The 16,683-nt window shown below is 45.1% G+C and overlaps 1 protein-coding gene across 1 annotated transcript in view; it reads left to right on the top strand.

Moving 5' to 3' along the window:
• The first annotated feature begins 3,302 nt into the window (after positions 1-3,302).
• The window catches only part of Tmem163 (transmembrane protein 163), a 228,778-nt gene continuing 215,397 nt past the window's right edge, over positions 3,303-16,683 (top strand). Inside the window, exons 1-2 of the mRNA XM_013030812.1 lie at positions 3,303-3,501; positions 9,729-9,848. Of these exons, the coding sequence (XP_012886266.1) occupies positions 3,303-3,501; positions 9,729-9,848 (319 nt within the window). The remainder of the gene's footprint in view (positions 3,502-9,728; positions 9,849-16,683) is intronic.

The following is a 16,683-nucleotide window of genomic DNA, read 5'->3' as shown; positions in this document are numbered from 1 at the left end:
AAAACACGAGGTGATTTTCTTTCTTCTTTTTCCCTGTTTTTGTTTTCTTTCTTTTTTGTTCTGTTTGTTCATTTTTTTGGGGGTTGGGGGGGTCCCGTCATGGGGCCTGAACTCTGGGCCTGGGCGCTGTCCTTCAGCTCTTCAGCTCAAGGCTAGCGCTCTACCACTTGAGCCACAGTGCCACTTCTGGCTTTTCTCTTTTTGCTTATGTGATGCTGAGGAATCGAATCCAGGGCCTCATACATGTAAGGCAAATGCTCTACCACTGAGCCACCATGGCCAGCTCTTATACAGAAAGATAGGAGTGGGTTAGAATAATATTTCTAGAGTTTTCTTTGAGTTTTTCCAGCATGGGGGCTGGGACTGAATTCAAGGTCTCTATCACTTAAACTACACTTCCTGCCACTTTTTATATTATTTTTCAAGTAAGGTCTTGCTGTATGCTGGAACTGGTCTGGGCTGCAATCCCTCTATTACTGGAGATGACAGGCATATGCAACTGCATCCAGCCACTGGTTGATATGGAATCTGGCAGACTTCTTTTGCCAGGGCCAGCCTTGAAATGCAATCTCCCTGCCTCATTTCTAGGTTTTGTGTCTGGCCTTGGAAGACTGGAGAAGGGTTTGTTTCTATGAACCACCTTGTTGGATGAGGATTTCCAATTAATTTCTCTGGCTCGCCTTGTGGGATTTAAAAAAAAAAAAGGCAGGAACAGCACAGAGAGGTCTTGCTTCTGAACCTCCTTTCGGCTCAAAGTACTCATCATATCTAGGCACCATACTTTGGGACTCATTTTTTGAGCACAATCGTGTTTCAGATTCACTGGCCTGCAAACCCAAGCAAAGAATGAGCAGTTACTCTCTCCTTTTTGGTGACAGCCTACTACAGAACAGGGTGTATGTGTGCAGTAGAGGCGGAGGGTGAGTGTAGTTTAGTGAGAATCACAATTGGTTGTTGTAAAATATATATCAGAATAGGTTATGGGAGAGGGGTAGAAATGAAAGATTTCTAGACAGATCTAAGCTCAACTGAATCAGTTTTGGGGAGCAAAGGAGAAATACATATTTAATAAACAAACCAAGTTAGATGAGAGTTGGGGACGTAACTCAGTGCCAAAGCATGTGCACAGAATGTGCATAGCATTATAATTCCTAGTACTTATTTTTTTAGTGCTGGTCCAAGGGTCTGAACTCAGGGGCCAGGGTCTGGGTACCATTCCTGAGCATTTTTTGCTCAAGGCTAAAGCTCCATCATTTGAGATACAGTTCTACTTCTGGCTTTTGATGGTTAATTGGAGAGAAAAGTCTCACAGGATTTTCCCTACCCTGGCTGGTTTTGAACCTTGATCCTCAGATCTCAGCTTCTTAAGTATCTAGGATTACAGATTCTAGGAGATACTGATACTAGGCTCCTAGTATCATTTAAAATCAAGAACAACAACAACAAAAACATCCAAAAACTTAAAAAATCGAGACAGGATGGGGAGAGGGAGGAGTCTTACAAAATACCTAAGATTTCAACCAGAGCCTTCATCACACTATGATATAGTCTCTAGCATTCATTCATTCTTCTTTTTTTTTTTTTTTTTGTCGGTCATGGGGCCTGAACTCTGGGCCTGGGCGCTTGAGCCACAGCGCCACTTCCGGCTTCCTAGTAATTTATTGGAGATAAGAGTCTCAGGGATTTTCCTGCCTGGGCTGGCTTTGAACCGCGATCCTCAGATCTCAGCCTCCTAAGTAGCTAGGATTACAGGCGTGAGCCACCAGTACCCGGCCATTCTTATTCAATATTCATTCATTCTTCGTATGTAATTCTTTGATGTCCATTGGCAGGATAAACAGGAGGAACAAAATCCAGGAGGTGAACTGATGGAGGGTTTTAAAACTATAGCTGAAGGACCATCTACTTTGCAAGACAAAACTAGATTTCATGCGGAGAAATTTTCATTGTTTTGGGCCCAGTAATCATATTCTTTTACCTCTAAAATGAGCTTTCAGACGGGAAGAAATCAGTGGTCAAAGCCAGTCAGTCAACTCACATCAATTTCAACCCAACAACCACCAGAATAAAACACAAAATAAAATGAGATCCTGGTCTTCTATCAGGTGATCTTCCCATTGCACCACGGCAAAGGCATTTAAATCCTGCCCTGATTTCCAATCGCAAGCCTAGCGGAAATGAGCACGGAAACCGGTTACTATTTAGAAAACAGGATGGATTCCTTTAAATGAGGAATTGGCATTTTGGAGTCCTCAGATTAAATTTAGACACTGATATAAACCTAAAGATGAGATCTTGTTGATGCTATGAAATATAAATTCAGGGGAGCAGGCGCACGGGGTAGGTTGCGGCACAGCTGGTCAGACCGGCCTGGCCGTGCAAGGGGACCACTAGCTCCCTGCGGTCAGAGACAGACTTTTAGGGAAGGCTTCGACTTGAGTCCGGGATCCCGGGTGTTCGGAGCAAGAAATGAATCGGTAGGAAAAGGCCCAGGGAGAGCCATAATGGGGGACTCCAGGCATCTGCTAGAGCGCTTGCTGGTCCAACAGAGACTCCATCCCTAGGCTAGCTGGTGATCCAGGGAAACTGAGGGCAGAGTTAAAGCATTTCAAGAGCACGCGATCAACCGCAGACTTGGGGGGCCGCTGAATCCCGTTTCCCGGAGATGAGGGTGGCGGCCTAGGCAGGCGGAGACCCGTACAGTCTGAAGCCTCGAGAGGCTCAGCAAGAAAAAAGATGTCAGATGAGGGGCGCTGCCCGCTCGCCTGCCCACGAGAGGCCACTGACCCGCCTCGAGGAACGCGGAGACATCGGGTCCGCCGGGCTCTCCTGGGCACCAATCCGCAGCGCGCATGGGGCGCGCCCCTAGTCACGCCCTCGCCAAGCCGCGCTGGAGCCGCCCGGGATTCCCAGGCCCCCAGTGGTCCCGTGATCTCAGCGTACCCAGTCTGTCTGGGTCCCTCCCTCTTCAAGCACCTGGGTGCCCTGACCCAGGTGCTCGGGCTCGAGGTGGGGGGCGGCTCGGGGCGGGTCCCTGCCCGTCCGCACCTGCCCCCAGAGGCGGGGCGCGTGGCGACAGCGCGGCCTCAGCCTCGCCACCAGCCTCGCTGGCCTGCGGCTCTCAGACCTGCCCCCTGCCCCCGCCTGCGAGCACCTCCACTCCGCCGCGCCCGCCCTCCCTGCCTCCACGCGGTCCGTCCACCCGTCCCTCCTCCGCCCGAGCCGCGGCGGCTGGCACTTCTGACTTCAGTCCCCGCCGCATTCATCGCCGTCGCCGCCCTTGGGATCTGGAGCTCCGCGCCATGGAGACGGCCACTGGCAGTGAGCGCGGGAGCCCCCCGGGCCCCGCAGTGCCGCCGCCCCGGGGCCACGCGCCCTTGGCTGCCGCCTCCTGCCCAGGCGGGCTGAGTCCCCCGGCGCGCGAGCCGCCGCAGCCGGAGGAGGAGCGGCAGCCGCGGATCAGCGAGAGCGGCCAGTTCAGCGACGGACTGGAGGACCGAGGTGAGCGGGCACCGCCCCTGGCCGGGGCCCCTTCCCCGAGCCAGGCCCGCGCGGCAGGATGACTTTCGGTCCCGCCTCTCCCTGCTCTGGGGTAGGACCTAGACAGGTGCGGGGCTCCGCGTCTGCGAGGTGCTGGGGGTGGGGGGCGCCGAGCCCGGACTTCCCGGCCAGGACGCAGCCCCACCTCCCGCGGTCCGCATGGCCTCGGCGGCGGCGGCGGCTCCTCCGATCCCCTCCGGGGGCCCCGGCCTGCGAGGCTCGCGCCCTCCTCTCGGCCGTCCCCGACCCTTCCGGCGCGCACTAGAAAAGTTTGCGGGAGCGGGTGTTTGGCCCCGGGAGCGCTTGGCTCCGGGGGGTGGGGTGGGAGACTGCGGACCCCGCTCAGCGCGATCGGACCCGGGTTCGAGGCGTTTTCTTTTGTGATTCCCGATCCTGGCTCTGCGGACCACCCGGGAAAACTTCCCTCGGGCCAGGTGTTTCTCCCGGCGGCCGCGGATCTGATGCCAGCACCAGGAAGGGTTAAATAAAGGGAGCTCGCTCGATCCTGACCTGCTTCTGGATTTGGGTGGGCCCAACCCCTCCTGGGGTCACAGTGGTCACTGCTCTGCCTCGTGATGATGGGGCCCGAGGGCTGTGACGTTTGCGTTCGGGCTACAACCTCATCTGGATGGGTGCCACTGAAACCCGGTGCTTCCCGGACAGCGCGTTTCCAGCCCTCGGGAACCCCTTCCCGCACACCGGCCGCGGACCCCCCGCACAAATTCGCCTCCTAGGGGGACAAACTCTACCTTTCGCCTCCTTTGAGTTGTCCTCCTGGGGCGGGAGGATTCCCTCGTCCCTTCCCGCGTGTCAGCCCTTTTCCATCCCGCCCTCGTTCCTTTCGACTTGGATCCCTTGCGGACGGAGCCGGCTCCTGATCGTATCTACCCACACCTTTCGTGGTTTCCAAACGCCCTCCCCAACCCTCGCAAAGAATCAATGGCCCTGCTACTAATCCTTGCAGCCCAGAGGTGGGGGGCGATGAGGGGTGGAGAAGGAGGTGGCTTTTGGCACCCCCCTTTCTTGATATCTTCATTTTGTCGATTGTGGAAGGTTTATGTATTTTCGTCTTAGCATATTTATGTCCTATTCTTAGTATCTCCTGTACATTTTAATTTTTTTTTCGTATTGAGATGCACGATCTCTTTCTCCTCAGAAATTCCGAAGTGTAGCTTGTGGAAATAGGATAAACGTGGAAAGAGCGGTTCCCAGGCGCAAATGCCTGGAGCTGCTCCAGTTGCAACGAGTTCTGCACCTCTGGTGCAGTTTCTCCTGTGTTCTCACAGAACTGCAAAGCCTTTGGGGGCCCGGGACTGGTGACCTCACTAGCACCCAGCCAAACCTGTCACTTTGCATTATAGGGTGTGTAAATGACTTCGGCCCTGAAACGAATATTAAGATTAAAATTTTTTTTTCTATTGAAGAAGGAAGCCCAGCTTGAGCTGAATTTTGTAGCATTGCAGGTCATCTGTAAGACCTGGCCTTTTCTCCCCATCCCAGAAAATGATGGGAGGGGGAAAAAGAACAAGAGTCGGTTAATATTTAGCAGTTCACGCACAAGTGTAAAAAAAAAAGTCTTTCTGAATTCATTCCTAAGGTTACTTGCTAGTGGTCAACTGAATTTCACTTTCCATTATACTGCCGCCTGAAAGCATTCACTGTTCATAAACTGTCTTAGTGTGAAAGCATTGCATATCACACACAGAGTCTCTGTTAGGATGAATCCTGCCCACCAAGGAACCCAGTGCCTGGTGCCCTGGCGAGCTAGCTAAGTCAGTGTGACATTCTTTTGTTTGATCCACTTCTGATCGCAAAGAGTTAATAATGATAAGGGAGTCATTTTGGCTAAATAAATTAGAAGGTTACCTGGGGGAGGTTTATTGTAATATTTTGTATTTGTGTTAATTTTTTTTCTTATGGGGCTTCATCTTTGCAGAATTGATTTTTGATATCCCTTGAGAATGGTTTGAATGCTGTGACCTCTTTCTTAATGGTGCTAGGGACCAGGAAGAGGAAACCTCTGCAGTCACCTGCTGTGCGGCTCTCCATCCTGCCAGGGCTGGCTTTCTTCTACTCAAATACTTATTGGTTATAAGGGGGGGGGGGTTTCCTCTTGATAGCTACTGACAGTTAGCTGTCTCTTATGTACTAACTTCCTTCTGATCTATTAGGACCCTATTGAAGACTGCTTCGAACTCCAATCAAAGTCTAGCTTTATAATCCAGTGTTTGGAAACATACTCCCCTTAGAAGGGCTGGTTCCCAGAAACCTAGCTAGCTCAGAATGTCGGTCATTACGGTGCTATTTCCTTCAGCCTTTTGTTCAGGGAGCTCGGTGGTTTAAGATATGTAGGGATTAATACTTCTTTCCCTTCCCTTTATAGCTAATAGAAATTCCTCTTCTTGTAGAGAACTAAAAACAGTTTTTTTTTTTAAAAAAGAGAACACAGTGAAAATCAATTGATACAATTATGTGCATCTACCCCAATAGAGGGTCAACCCAACATGAATAGAATCATATGCTTGGTATTGTCATGTAAAATTGTAAATTTGAGTGAGGTTAGAAATGTAAATGTGGAGGCCACCTGTGCTTACGAGGGTTCCAGACCTGCATACAGATCTGTAGCCTTAATTCCTATGGCACAGTTCTGCCTCTCCAGGCTACTTCACTTCTACTTCTGAAGCACAGCTTCTTGGAAACTTCAGGGAATTCTCATTACATCTTTGTGGCTTGTGAGTGTGAGTGTGCATGCATCCAGCATGGGTGTAGAGATAACTGTGTATAGACCATTCATTTAGTCTGGGCTTTTGTAAGTCATCACATTCCCCTTTAAGAAGAAAATGTTTTCCATTTGGCTATGTTTTTAGGTAGGAAAACCAGTGGGGACTAAGTAAAGATTGGATAGAAATGGGGGATATACTTCTTTGGAGTAGTTTTCCCATTGCAGTTACTTCATTAAATTAAAAAAAATTTTTTTTAAATGGGGAAGGCACCAAAGAACACATTGGGGCAAGAACCTCTATCCCACTGCTGAGAGAACACAATGTCACCGTAGCAGGTAACATAGCCCAGGAGGCTCTCATCTGTCTGTTGCTGCGAATGCTGACCCTTGGTGGGTCAGGACCGGGTATTCTTGAAAGCAGCTGACTTGGAAAGGAAAAAATATGGCATTTGGTAAATGGAAATCTTAGGCCATGGTTGTTACCTTTTTTTTAAAATAAGTTTTTTTTTTATCGTGAAAATACTGTACAGAGAGGTTACAGTTACATGAGCAAAGTAATGAGTACATTTCTTATCCAGCACTGTTGCCTCCTCCTTTGTTTTTCCCCTACCATCCCTTCCCTCCCACCTCTTCAGCTACACCCCCCCTTCCCTTCCACCTAAATTGTAAAGTTCATTTTTCTACATAGCGTCGTATATATCTCATTGTTGCAATGGGTCCACCTGTATCCCTATTTAAGCAGTTTTTCCCCTTCCCCTCCCCAAATTATACCAACATCAAATACAGTGAAAATGGGTTATACCGTGGGGAAGGGACGTAAAAATCACATGGTACCTTATAAATATATTAGAAACAATAGCAAGGAAGAAAAAAACCACTTGTGTTCCTATCTTGGGGTTCATTTCGCTTAACATGATCTTATCTGACCTTACCTTTTGGAAAACTACTTCTAAAAGAACTCTTCCTTATATTTACTCTTTTCTCACCCTGTAGCTAAAACTCTTGGATATTTGTAACCAAAATACATAGCAAATGAACCACTTATTTGAGTTTGAACATAAAGATTACAAATTCATTTCTCTTGGCCAGGATGAAAGGAAGATTTTTTTATACTTAATCTGGGAAAAGGAAAATAAATGATCAGGGGTGTGTGTGTGTGAACTGCTTCTAAATTATAGTTTCACTTGGGTGAAAGTAGTTGAAAATTTCAACTCAGTACCTGAGGAATAAACAAAGAATGACTTCCTGTATTTTCACCTTTAGGGTGGAATTTAACAGGAGAGATGGTTTTTTGTGTTTGTTTTTTCCCATCTAGATGCACTTATGAAGGAAGATTTTGGGAAAACTGTACAGTGAGATGGTGGAGATGGAGATAATATTTCCTGTTCTCACCCACAGGTGACAGCCCGCAGGTTTCAGTTATTTAACAATTATTCTCTGGGCTGTGAACAGAGTTCACTAAGCAGCCTTCCCTACATTCCTGTTTGTCCAGGGCCTGTTCAGGGATGCTTGTGGCTAGGTTATAAATGGAACTAAGGAATTTCTATGGTGTATTTGTTTTTTATGTATTTCATATATATGGGCAGAATGCATTTATTTTGGCACTGGTGGAGGCTCAGAAAATGAGTGTAGCACGTTGAATGCTGAGGACTCTGACTTTCAGGATCTTGAAAGGTGTTAGAAAGCACTGTCTCTTCTGATCTCCTGCCCTTCTTCCTCCTGGTCCCCCTTTTATCCCAAGGCAGTCCATAGAAACTAGAATTCTTCTTCCCCAAGGTGACTCAGAGAAAGTAGAACTTCCTCACAGAGTATCATAAAAACTTAGAAATATTACCCTAACTTCCCTTTTCTTTTCTGTGTAAGGGCTGATCACTGAGATCTCTGACCTCCCTTGTTTAATAGCAGGTCAATCACAAGACCCTGATTCCAGAAGTGATTATGCCCCATACCAAGAAGGGAATAGACAGGCAGGCCTTGCTCAGTTTCCCTTTGAAGTTTACTACTATTTAATCATACTATTTCTTCAGTACAATCCTTTTTTTTTCCCTATCAAACCTAAGCATAAAAATAGCTCTCCCTGTGTATTCATTTCTGAAGGCTGCCATGTCACATCAAACTAACACATTTATTGTGCTTTTTCTCCTGTTAACCTGTCTCTGTACTGTACATGTGTCAGCCTTGTCCCTTATTATGGGCAAGGATAAGTACCACACCCTTTCTGCCCTGTAGCAACTAGAAGCATAGTGTGGGGCCAGTGAGACAAATGAGGTGATGCATAGGTGTGCTATGCCTTACACTGTGGCATTTTCTAAAATGGGCTCCTAAGCTTTGATGACCAATTTCTTCTTTTTCTGAAGCTGGTGTGAAGAGGTTGTTCAGCCTCTGAGAAGAATGTTGTGGATTGTGTAGCCAGAGCTGGTATAATGACCTTCTGCTTAGATAGAATGCATGGTTGAAAATTTGATTCTCTCTGCAACTAAGAAAATGCATTCTAGGGGGTGACATTGTCCAAAAAGAAATGCACTCATTAGCTGACTTATGTAACTGTAATCCTTCTGTACACCACCTTTATAATAACGATAAAAATGAGAATAAAAATAAAATGCATTCTATGATGAATTTTCAAAGGAGAAGAAAGAAATAAAGAAATATAAATCATCAAGTCCATTCTGACCCCAGGCAGTTAAAGCTTGAGCATTGCCTGGGTGTTGTCACAATGCAATGTACAGGAGACAAAGAAAATGTATTTATGTTACCAGATGGCCTGCCTAGGAAACTACCCTGGCTTTAGCAGGTCTACTCTACTTTAATATCCTGAGAACATTTTGGTATGTGCTTGGTACAAGGAGAAGAAGGAAGAAAAATATGTCATATAATTTGGGCCCAACAGCTACTGTCAGTTGTGGTTAAATGGTCCATTTTCTACTGTTAGTTGTCAGGTGGTACAGGGAGGATTCTTACAGCCCATGATTCTTTGCTTTGGGTAGAATCCAGTTCTGCAATTGAAGATGTACTGGTGGGTCCAGGCAAATCAGTGCCACAGCCAAGGAGCCCAATTCCTTAGTAACTGCTGTGCTGTTTGAACCAAAATGGCCTTGTTGGATGGAGCAGCTTCTACCTGAGCCAAGTAACTTAGTGCGGGGATGAGGGAAAGGCCTGGTGTGGCACATCAGGGAGTGGTGGGATGTATGGTATTCTGCCAAAGAGGCCAGTTGCTGTCATTCTGTAGAAATCCATGCCCCATATTGCCAGAGCCTGTGCTTTCTTTGAGGGATGGCAGAAAGCTTGATTTTCATGTGAAACCTCCTAATTGTGAAAACACAGTATGTGCCAAACAAAAACACATCTTGGCCCACGGGCTGTCAGTTTGTAATCTTTGGATAAGAAGTTGTAGCTCTGGCTGTGGGTTTCTTAATAAGGAAATATCTAACTTCCTTTTCTCCTTGTTTTCTTTTGTTTTGGTCAGGCTTACTAGAAAGCAGCACCCGGCTGAAACCTCACGAAGCCCAGAACTACAGAAAGAAGGCATTGTGGGTCTCCTGGCTTTCCATTATTGTCACCCTGGCCCTTGCAGTGGCTGCCTTCAGTGAGTATCAGGAATCTTGCTGATCGATATGGGCTGGTGTTGCCTGTCTTATTCTCTAACCCCTGTGGGATATGCTTTTGCTTTTAGTTGACTATTATTGATGAGTGAATTTTTTTTTAGATGGTAGGCTAGTCAAGGTACTTATAAATTAGTAAGATGGCTTCTCTCTCTGCTGAGGGAGAAGATATTATGAAAAAGAGACAGAGCCGTACTGAGAGCCTTGGCACTCATCAGTATGCAGGATTGTGGAAGTAGATGTGGTTGCCAGTGGAATAGTGAAAATAGTCTCTTGGTGGATGCTTTCAGCTCGGGCTGACATGTGACAATATATATCCTTGAGATTCGTATTTTGAGCCTAATGCAACAAGATGAGTGCAATATTGCAGTGAGCTCGAACTCTGCCTCACCCCCATTGTATCCTGCGAAAGGTTTGGAATAAAATCACACATCCATTTTTGAGAAAGAAAAATGGAAGGGCCTTCTCTTAAGTTTTCAGTGGTCACAGAAATGAAAGAATTCATTACAATCAAGGGAAACAAAAGTGGAACCATTCCTGCCTATAGAAAATCCTATTTGGGAATTAGGAAGCCCGCTGACATGTGTTTTCTTGGGGAACATTTGCAGCCTGTGGAAATATGCATGTACTCTTCTTATTGATTGAGCAATGGTTCATAAACATAAGCAGGGACAACTACAGCTCAACCTTGATAAAAAACCATAGGATTTTTTGTTGTTGTTGCTTTTCTTTATTATTTTTGTTTTTAATGCTTAGAAAAAGGGGAATATCTTTTGTGTTTTGTGATACATTTTACTAACACTAGGACCTGAATTCTATAGAATAATAACAAACTTCATATAAGGCATCTCAGAGCAGGAGGAGAATGGACTGTAACTATTAGAAGCTCTGGTTCTGTGTATGTTATTTAAAATTCTATTCTGCCAGGTTAGGTCTGCTGCTGGAAGTTGAAATTGGATCCCAAGAGAGAATATTAGAATTTGACCAAATGCTCCCTTCAAAAGTGGGCATATATTACTTGAAGCAATTCATATTGGAAACACCATGCCATATCTTGGCTCTAAAGAAAAAAAAAACGCCAGCATTTAGAAGCAGAGGGTAATGCATTTCAGAGAATAAACATTTACCAGTGAGCCAGAAATCTAATCAAGAGGAATTCAGATCCTTGAAAACAGCTTCCCCTCCCCTCTTCCCCCCCCTCCACTTTTTAATGTTGAAACAAGAATAACAAGCCCCTGATGTCCCTGGAGGGTAATTTGGCAGTGGTGGCTGGTAGGGGACTCAGGATTTGACACGGTAATTTCCATATGTAAAGAAAAGAGGAATGGGATGAAGGGAGGCGATTTACAGATGGAATAATAGTTACTCAGCCCTGGCCTTGTGCCCTATAAAGCTGTTATGACTTTATCCTATGAGTGTTTGAAAGGAGGCCCTGAGCAAGAAGTCAGGAGAGAACCTTCCTTTAAGAGAATACTGTCACATTTGATGTTTAAACTTCATAATTGGGAGAACTTATGAGGACATTTTGGCCTTTCCATGTTATCTTAAAAATGTCCTGTTTTCTTTAATAGGAAATGGCATGTATAATGCACACAAAGAGCTAGACTGTCGCTTTGTGCAAAGGATTTCCTTTTCCTTTTGAAAATGATTGCACCCCATTATTTCAGCAAATATTCAATTTAACCTATCTGACTTCTTGCTTGTAAATATGGACATTGACATAGCATATCATGACCTGTGTTCTTTTCTATAATCCAGTCAGTTCATTTTCAAATTTACTTGTTCTGATTAGTAAACCAAAACCTGAAGAAGATGAATTATAGTCTTCCCCATTTTAACTCTAGAGTAACTTCACACTGTGTGTGTGTGTGTGTGTGTGTGTGTGTGTGTGTGTGTGTTTCAGTTATTAAACCCTTGGGCTGGTCTCTGATTATGTTGATAGGATTGTTGCTTTACCCTTTAGTTTCCTCAATATATTTAGAACATGAAATGTATAAAATCTCTCTCAAAGTGTCATTAACATGTTGGTTGACATTTGTGGTAAACTTTCCATAGGTTAAAATGGGAAGAAAACAAGTTGGGCGCTGGTGGCTCACCTCTGTAATCCTAGCTACTCAGGAGGCTGAGATCTGAGGATCGCAGTTCAAAGCCAGCCCGGGCAGGAGAGACTGTGAGACTCCTATCTCCAATAAACCACCAGAAAACCGGAAGTGGCGCTGTGGCTCAAGTGGTAGAGCATCCAGGCCCAGAGTTCAAACCCCATGACTGACAAAAAAAAAAAAAAAGGGAAGAAAACAAGCAGAAATTAAACACATAGAAAAAATAAACCGAAATTAAGCAAATTTGAAGTTACATTTAAATTAGTATCTAAAGGAAAATTGTACATTCCATAAATGGCAATCATTTTTCAAAAGAGTGTCATAAGTAGGGTTAATTTGATTAAAGTATATTATATACATGCATGTAACTGTCACAATGAACGCCCTTATACAATAGTTTACACTAATAAAAAATAGAGTATCACAAGAACACTCTGCTTTCCCCCTCCCCTCACCTCCATCAGAGAACTCATTGGACTGTGTACTTTTGTTTATGCATGCATGCGTGTGTGTGTGTGTGTGTGTGTGTGTGTGTGTGTGTGTGTTGTCAGGGGCTGTTAATAATGGTGAAGAGAAAGGCATTGTATTTATGGTCATGTCTTTTTTCTGTTTGGCAGTAAAAGAAGGGGTGAGCAAATGACCCACCCTCAAATGGGATCAATACTGAAGAATGTTATAAATTTGCCTCACTTTTCTTTTTAAGGTTAGGTGGAAGAGGAATAGTTATTAAAAAATAATAAAGCTTACCTAACAGTTTAGGCTTAGGTTCCATCTATTTTTTTAAAAAACTGTTTCAAGTTTTGAGACCTTAGGCTACCTCTGGACTTTTTCTTGCTGAGAGCAGGTAGGGTGCTTTCTTGTGATATTTAGATATACACCTACTGTGACCAGTTGGAATTCTGAATTGCCCTTTTTCTATTTATTTGTAGATACTTTCAATCGGCCATTTCCTTAAGTGAGTAGTTTCTAAAGGACTTAATGCTAAAGCTCACTTAATCAATATCACTGAGTTATTTGGAATAATTCCTCTGACTAGCTTTGGATTGGTTATTTACGTGTCTAGTGTAGTTTGAAAAATAAAGTGGACTTTCAAAGTTTGTCCTTAAAAGTACATTGAATGAGATGTATACGGACTAGTTTTTAAAATACTTGGAAATAGAGTAGTTTGGCCCTGTTCCGATGATCAACATTTGAATTTTTATCACGATTTGTATCAACAAATCCTGGAAGTAGTAGTAGTTCATCCAGGAATATTTTGGAGGGAGCCTCAGTTTGGTTTTTAAATGGATTCTGTTTATAATCAGCAAGCAGTTTGGAAAATGGCAATCCTGTTATGGACAAATGTGAGAAAGGATCTGTTTTAATCACGAGGCTAGGAAGAGAATAGAAGTTTATTCCACAGTTGAGGTTTTTCACACTGTTGATAGCTTTGTTAGGACGATTGGAGAAAATGTATTCTCTGTTTTTGAGGTTTGGGTACAAGTTAATTTTTAGGCACTTGATGCTTGTTCTGTGGGAAATGAAGATATATTTGCAACATTCTCAGGGGAAAACCATTTCTAAGATAGAGAGGTCCATTAAAGAGAGAGGGAGAGAGAGAGAAAAAAGGAGAAGAGTACTCCAAAGATCTCTGATGAGACAGTGGGTAGTGGGGGATGTGGGCAGGAAGCTGTGAGCCACATCCTGGGGGTGTTTGGTGGGATAACTTGTTCCTTGTAAGGGTGTTCGGTGAATGATAAGCACAGAGGCTGCGTCTGAGAGGTGGAAGCCAGGAGAGAGGATCAGGCCGAACTGCCTTTGGGGAACCTTGTCTTGACAATTCGCTGGGTTCTTCCTTCACATCCTTGTGCCCTATCATGTACGATTGTGTGCCAGCCACCCCTGCACTACCCGCTAGGTGACAGCACGTGGAATACCGGGTCCTATCTTAGTTTGCCCTTTTGCTTCCCAGGAGGACCCTCATGATCTTTCTCTGTTCTTCCTTTTTGGGCTCACTGATGCCCATTCCCCAACATCTGGCTACTCCAGCCCACAGATGCTCTTTGTGGTTCCCACAAAGACAGCCACATGCTGTCTATGCCCTAATAACACCCTTTCTCTTGTCTAGACTTATATGCCTTTGGCCCTTGACCACTACCACCATCATAACCTCCTCCTCCTCCTCTTCTTCCTTGGTCTTTTGGTACAGAGGCTTGCTATTGAGCCTTAGCCAAAATTTATTTGTTTCTCCACATTAAATAAAAGGCTAGCTAGATGTTGAAGACTTATGCCAATAATCTTAGCTCCTCAGGGGACTGAAATTCAGAGGATGGGTGCTGGGCAGAAAAGTCCTCTGGACTCCATCTCCAAAATGACTAGCAAAAAAGCAGGGCTAGAGGGGTAGATACAGAACTAGAACATGAAGGAGCAAGCAAGCTGAGTAAGTACAAGGCCCTGAGTTCAAATCAGTATTACCGCCACCCCCTCATCCCCCAAGAAAAAGACTGTCTCTTCCAGGAAGCCTTCCATAGTCCTCTAGGATAATTCAAATGTTCCTTTTCCCCTGAAGCCCCATGGACACCATAGACCAGACACTTGGCACACAATGCTTGAATCGTTTTGATATTGCTTTGTATGCTAATATACACAGTGGGGAGGCCTCTGCCCTCTCTACTCTGTTCCTGGTTCCTGAGATCATTGGCCTGCAGATATTAGTTGGATGGAGTCAGTATTGGCATCTCCCTCTGGAGGCTGCCATAGACATAGCAGGCTGAAGGGTATATTGTTTGCAGGTACTGATTTCAGACAAAGCATAGTGGCTTCTCAGGTGAATGGAAGGAAGGATGGAAGTAGAGAAAGAAGGAAGGAAGGAAAGAAAGGAAGAAGGAAAGAAGGAAGGAAGGACCTTGCAACTCTACATAGCTGGTTACAGGAGCTCATTACCTCCCCTTCTGCCCTCTTTGGTTCCCTGAGCTCCTTCCCTCTCCCTCTGCTTCTTCTTGGGCTGAAGGATCCAGGTTTCCATTGACAGGGATCCCCCTGCTCCTGTTCAGAGAATACATCTTGCCACAAAGAGCTGCTGTTTCCAGCCAGGCATGGGGGCGGGGTCTCTGCAGCTGTCTGCTCTGCCTGTTTGCCTCCCTTCTCAGTACATTCTTCACACAGTGTTTAATTAAAAGTGTGGCCAGGGTGTATTAATATGAGGGTGTTCTTGTCACACAGTGGTGTCAGGGACACAGGGGAGTGGGGTGATGATCCCAGCTGGGCTTTCGTTAGTCTGGGCAGGCCTCAAGGATCAAGAGTCCCCTTGACAGATTTGTGAGGCTTTCCTCTTGCCTCTGGGATTCTTTCTATGGTATTTGTTAGCCAGTTGGACAAAAAGAGGTTTTCTGATCTGCTCATGCTCCAGGCTGTGACTTAGTTGTCTGGGAATTGTCTCTTTAAAGGTGAATTTCTGCAGTAGCTTCTTGTGGATGAGAGGTGACTTCGCAGGGTCCTGTGCTATTGTCTGAGATGTATGAATGCTGAGATTTAGAAGGAGTGTATGAAGCCAGAGGGAGGGAGAGACTTGCCTCCATAAAGGAAGCTGTTCTTCACATTCTACAACTTGTGCCTAACACCATTCTGCCTTGCAGCTGGTGAGTATATTCATCCACCTGTAGCAAGCCTGCTGGTGAAGGACACCGAAAAGCAAAGGATAGCAAAAAGCAGAACAACCTCAGAGTTCAGAGCTAAGTGGGCAGGTTGGTGAGAAGATATCAAGGTAGAACAGGAAACCCTACATTCCCACATTAGATACATGATATATTCAGGGAACCACATCTTTGACCTGCTAGAGTGTCAATAGCCCTCAGCAACCAACTGCCCCTAACAGAATGAGATGTGAGCTAGAGCTATTGGTGTAGAAAACTTAAGGCCACATGGGGGTCAGGGGAAGGTTTCCTCAGTAAGAAGTTTGGGGTTATGATGTCTAGATGGCTGTCATATAGACATCATGCCCTAGCAAGCACCAGTTGTGTAGAAAAAAACCAGTATCCCAAATTGAGTAAATGTCTTCCTTCTGTGGAGGGTGGTTCCAGCAGAGGGGTGCAACCTCACAGCTCCATTCCTGGCCGCTGGGGAAGTGATTGTGTGGACCTTCAAGAAGGATGCAGCAGACGATCCATGGCCTTTACCTTAGGGATACATACCCTACTTTGTCTGAGAACCCCTCCTATTATCTCAGTTAATCTTGAGATATTAATATGGATGAGGTCATAGGGTATAAATAACCCCAGAGTACCAGAAAGAAACAAGGTCTCGAATGACACTCCATTCAAAATGAGCTTCCAATCCAGCATTAGAAAATGTATGAGAATCTGGGCACTGGTGGCTTACACCTGTAATATTAGCTACTCAGGAGGTTGATATCTGAAGATCACAGTTTGAAGCTAGCTTAGGCAGCAAAGTCTGTGAAACTCTTATCCCCGATTCACTAGTGAAAATCTGCAAGTAGATTATAGCTCAAGGCTCAACATACCAGCCTAGAGTAGAAAAAGCCAGCCAGACAGCACAAGGCCCTGAGTTCAAATCCCAGTAAACACACACACACACACACACACACACACACACACACACAGAAAATGTCTAAGAAAATATTTTCTCTCAATTCTCACAATTGAGAATTACAGCCAGCATGATTAGAAGAGAATTCCAGAAATCTATAAAAATATTACGTAAACATATTACAGATGTTTAAATT

The sequence above is a fragment of the Dipodomys ordii genome, unplaced genomic scaffold (genome assembly GCF_000151885.1).
Source record: "Dipodomys ordii isolate 6190 unplaced genomic scaffold, Dord_2.0 Scaffold133, whole genome shotgun sequence".
Taxonomy (NCBI): Eukaryota; Metazoa; Chordata; class Mammalia; order Rodentia; family Heteromyidae; genus Dipodomys; species Dipodomys ordii.
The sequence above is the reverse complement of the archived record's forward strand: the minus strand, read 5'-3'. Positions and strand labels throughout refer to the sequence as shown.